The following is a 5038-nucleotide window of genomic DNA, read 5'->3' on the forward strand; positions in this document are numbered from 1 at the left end:
GTGAGAGTGAGACTCCAACTAAAAAAGTCATATTACAAAGGTCTTCCTAGACAAATCCTCCACACATGTAGCAAAGTCCAGGGCCCACAGGCCACCACAAGTGTCATGTGCTGATGTGTGCAGGTGTACATCACTTATTCTCGCTCAAGATGTCTTGACTCTGGGAATAAACAGAAAAAAAGGCAATCTAAAAGACGACTACCTGGAATCTTCAGTGTTTTCATGAAATGGCTGGGGCTGATCACTTCTGGATTAAAGCCTAGACATGAGGTAAGACATACCAGACTGAATCTGAACATATAGATTGCTAGGATAACTGGGTAAACAAGGTTGCTCCTTATCTGAAATTTTCAAAACAGATTGGGCTAGGGGAGCCAGGTTCATCTCCCCACCAAAGCTTTCTGCTATTCCCATCTGCTTTTCAGCTTTCCAACCCCAGCTCACCAGTTGGGTTGCACCTTGACACTGCCAGACCCGCTCACCCTACCAGGTTATCCTGATTTGGTAGCACTGACCATACCTGAAGACTTCCTTCCTGCTAGTATATTTCAAGAAGGCAAGTGACCTCCTAGACCAGTAACTGGCATTTCCCCCCACATCTTAGTGTCAGAAATCAGAATGCTAGATAGGGCACAGCAACTCATGCCTACAATCCTAGCACTTTGGGAGGATGGGGCTTCCAGGTTGCAGTGAGCTACTGATTGTGCCACCACACTCCAGCCTGGATGATGGAGACTGTCCCTAAAAAATAAAAACTTAAGATCAGAATGCCTGAAACTGCTGTCAAGCCTGATTAGTTTCCACTAAGTATTTGGGTTTTCAATCACCAGGGGACACTAATAACCTCACTAGTTTCTGGACACTACGGACTCTGAAGTCACCAGAACAAACTCTCCAGATTGCTAAAGAATTCACATTCCAAATGGATCACAGCTTAACCTTTAAACTTTGACATGTACATAACCAACCAGGTGAAAGTGGCAGACATCTCCCCTTCTAGTGTCCATCAAATGTTAGGATGGTATTAAGGTTATTAGTTTTGAACTCTTTCCCCTGTATTCCTCCAATCAATCTTGACTGCCACAAGCAGACAGACAGAAAGCGCGAGGACACTTTTTTCTTGCATCTGTAGTGGAAACCTGAATAGCAGACAATTAACTGCTCCAGGTCTGTCAAATAGATGCATTTTCGTATTCATCCTGACCCCACAGCCTTCTCAGATACATTATTTTGCTCTGCCCACCAGCTCTCCCCTTCTAAGTACTTTCATCTTCTAATGCAGGAAGCTGGCAAACTTGCAGGCCCTACTGTGTCATATACAACTCTCATTTTGCATTGAGCAGTCAATTCATAAATCGAGTATGGCAGTATCCCCATAAAACTGGACACAAATTTAAATTTCAAATCCCACAAAGTGTTTTCTCCAACCACCACCCCAGAGTGTATAGAACAGGTGGCAGGACAGGCTAGTTTGCCAAACCCTGCTAGAAATCGGGGAGTTTGACATTCGTTCCAGGAGACTTAACTCTATGTTAAATAAGCTCAGACAATTTGCTTCCAACTGAATTAGTCTCTTTTTATTCTCTTTGTAATCTCTTCCAAAGTTAACTACTTCCGTTGTAGGTGATGAAATGTATAAGGCTCCACTTCGAATGTTGGCACTGTTATGAGCATGGTCTTTCCCTTTACTGGAACTCAGAATTAAAATTCTTGGTTTTTACATTCCAGTCCCAGAAGTAGTTTCCACTGCAGAAGTTATGTGACGACAGTCTTAGGCTGGCTAGTGGCCTACAACCAGGCTTTAGCTTCTCCAGGAACACTACAGGATGGATTTAGTTTAAATATGCTTTAAACTAAAAGGCATTCTCCCAAGTGAGTTTAAATACGTTTTATTTTTAGACAACCTACATGACACGTTTTTCTTAAAAAAACAATGCCTCCACTCCAAATAAATCACGGTCAAAACAAATGAAGTTCAAGATGACATCAGTCCATTTGTCTTAGATCCTGGTGTTGTGTGGATGACAAGCAGTAGCCAGTTATGATGACAGGTGATAGATCCAAAGTAATTGCCAAATTTGTTACTGTAAAAATAAGGAAAAGCACATTAATGTTTTCCCTCATAGTATTCAGCATTCCCAAGCTACAAATGTATTCCCCAATTCAATCTGGGCCGCCACAAAGACAGACAGAAAGCGCAGGGATTTCTTTCTTTTGCATCCTAGTGCAAACCAAAAGAACAACAATTGTTCAAGGTCTATCAGTGGATGCAGAATATCCTCACCAAATCAGAGGTAGCACATTTTCCAGAGAGGCCTAAGGCAAGTGCCACTTTCACTGTGTTCTGCCAATAAAAACCTCATACTGCCTAAATAACCCCCTTTGGCAAGTCACCCTGCTCTGCTGTAAGCAATGTTAGTCTGTTGTTGCCTCTAACCTTGTTCAATGTCCCCTTAGGTTTATTTTTTCACAATTTATGCAGAAGCCTATGAAAGCTAGGATGAGTGCTTTCATTTCTGTATGGCTTCCAGCAGTTCTCTGCACAGCAGTCACTGAGTTATTTAAGTTTGCTAAGGTAATTTGCCTATCAGTTTAGCAGTCAGCTCTAACTGTATTTACATTAGTACTCTCCTAAAGCTTTCAATGATCAGCTGCTCACTATCAATAAACCAAAATGAAAAACATTCATCAATGATACTCATCCACGTGTTGCAATGAGTATGAAGTGAAAAGTCAGGCCTTATCTGTAAGGAAGATCAATGAGGTTGTTTCTGATCTCCAGTTTTGCATTTAAAGTGTACTTCCACAGTGCCCCATCTATACTCATGTTTTCCATAAATGAAGACTCTAAGCCTTTTTATGCCCTAAAAATCTTTCACATGCCAAACAATCCTCTTTTGATCCCCAAAGAGAAACAAAAACTAAATCCGTGTCTTAAGATACCGCAGAATTAATCTGAACTATTCCAGTGGCACGAAACTATGACACCTACGATGTCTTCATTTTCACATTACTAACTTCAACCCACTTCCTCATACTTACACATTTTTCCATCTCTAAACCATCCTTAAAGAAAATCATATATGGGGTCACACCATCCTCACGGTAGTCCAGTAGAGCAACCATGCCATCTGGATTCATGTTTTCACCAATAAAGAACTTGGGAAGCAAACAAATATCCAGAATTAGACCATACATATCCAAATGTGTCACCTCAAAACTACAGAACGAGGAAGACTCAGAAAACCACAAAATCAAGAATTCCAACAACTAAAAGCTCCAATGCCTAGGAGACATGAATCACAAACATCTGCTCACTGGAATTAAGGCATGTTAATAATGACTAAAGTTAGAGTACAGAGCAATCCAGAACACTTTACAGCTTCTGGAAACGTCCTCTCTCCACCCCACAGATACAAGTCTAAATCCTACAAGCCTGCTTACATAATAAAGCACAGGAAGTAAGGCTAAAGCTAACAATCAGTGGTAGCGCATGTTATATAGTTCAGAAGTATCTTATGGCCAGGGCATATGTGAAAGGAAAATCAGAACTGGCGTTTTCCCAAAAGCTCAGGTGTATCACAAAGAGCACCAGTGGTGGTAAGACACTTCAGAATTATAAACGGAAAATTGGAAGAACACTTAGAAAATTAAGAAACAATCAAAGAGGGAAAAACAGAACTATGGTCATCTGGAAAGCAAGTGGGGATGAGATTTTTTGAATCAGACAAGATCTGAACATGCTTGAGAGTGCAAGGCTGCTTCTCACACCCGAACACTAGTGTAGTAGAATCTAAATATTTAAATAGCTGAGCCACAATTTAATTACATGAAGATTAATTAAGTTTCTGCTGTTGCAGTTAAAATTGTGCATCCTTTGATCCAATATTGAAGGCACTTACCTGGTAGTTTTTAAAATTAGCAAGGATGTGCTTGATTTGTTCTGCAGCCCCTGTCATAAAAGGTTTTACTCGTTCCGGTCTCTGTTCTTCAAGTTTGCCTTTGATACTAAAACAATATTTTAGCAATAGGTTAAAGTATTGAATTTTAAGGAAAGTCAATTTTTCAAGTAATAAGTCCAAGCCAAAAAAAATCCTCCAACACTAAAAGGGACAACCAGAGGTTAAGAAATTATCAGTTCACAGAAGACACCTTTCAAGAATGTTTACAATTACAAACCTCTTGTGAACTATTTTCAAAGTGCTATTATAAAAAGTACTATTCTAAAAAGTATTCTAGAACCAGACTGGATGCACACTCCAGTATGCTCACGTTAACAAAAAGCAGGCACTCTTGTCTGTGAGCTCATCAGTAATAAAGGCAAGGCCTTTCCCAAGCACTTCTACCAGAGAACCTCACTAAATCCTAGGCGTCAACTGGGTATGTCACTCACGATTTCATGTAGTCTTTGATGTACTTCTTGTAGGCTTCTTTTGTGAAGCTGGTTTCCTGCAGGTGATGGTTCATGACAATATCAACACCAGTGACCACTGTGCTTTCGGTACCTTCGCCCTCGGGTCCTTCAGCGGAGGCATTTCCACCAATGAGCGAGTCATCAATGTTACCCTCTGTCCTACTGACCATCTGTATTAAAAAAAAAAAGCAGTTTAGTTGCCTAAGACAAAACGCATCCAAAACTCCTCCTATACCAGCACTTCATGGATAATATGCTAGGTTTTTGCTGAAAACTCAGAAAGCACCCTTTTGGGGGGGGAAAATCTAACTCATGGGTTTCCTGAAAGGGCCACACTCAATCAGAACTGTCTGCTGACCCCAAGCCAAGGCTGTTTCCAGTTGTGGGCTCTTGGGTGCCCTGGACTGATAGGTAGGGACAGGGCAAATGCTGCGGGATTAGGACTGCCACCCCGGAGGCCACACGTCCCGGAGGCCAGGGAGGAGGATGGGCGCCGAGGCGGCAGGCAGACCTACATCCAGGCTCAGCTCCGCCTCCACTTTTCTAGAAAAACCCGAGCCCGGAAAGAGCGTCTCCTCCGCTAGGAGGCGGCTGAGGGGATTGCACAACCTCGGGCGGGGGAGC

General features: G+C 41.9%; 1 protein-coding gene across 5 annotated transcripts in view; it reads right to left on the reverse strand.

Moving 5' to 3' along the window:
* Window positions 1-248: 248 nt before the first annotated feature.
* Window positions 249-5038, reverse strand: part of TPT1 (tumor protein, translationally-controlled 1) — a 5115-nt gene continuing 325 nt past the window's right edge. Inside the window, exons 1-5 of one of the 5 annotated variants that reach the window (XR_002482198.1) lie at window positions 4394-4586; window positions 3903-4008; window positions 3043-3159; window positions 1887-2084; window positions 249-259 (exon numbers count right to left, since the gene is read on the reverse strand). Coding sequence is in view for 4 of the 5 variants with exons in the window: in XM_021714493.1 (XP_021570168.1) it covers window positions 1987-2084; window positions 3039-3159; window positions 3903-4008; window positions 4394-4584 (516 nt within the window). In the remaining variant the exon portion in view is untranslated. Of the gene's footprint in view, window positions 260-1555; window positions 2222-3038; window positions 3160-3902; window positions 4009-4393; window positions 4587-5038 lie in introns of those variants that run through there. The other 4 variants (XM_021714494.1, XM_021714493.1, XM_008062134.1 and 1 more) reach the window with 4 other exon arrangements.

This window comes from Carlito syrichta, unplaced genomic scaffold (genome assembly GCF_000164805.1).
Source record: "Carlito syrichta isolate Samal-C Ts95f unplaced genomic scaffold, Tarsius_syrichta-2.0.1 Scaffold305658, whole genome shotgun sequence".
In the NCBI taxonomy this organism is placed as follows: Eukaryota; Metazoa; Chordata; class Mammalia; order Primates; family Tarsiidae; genus Carlito; species Carlito syrichta.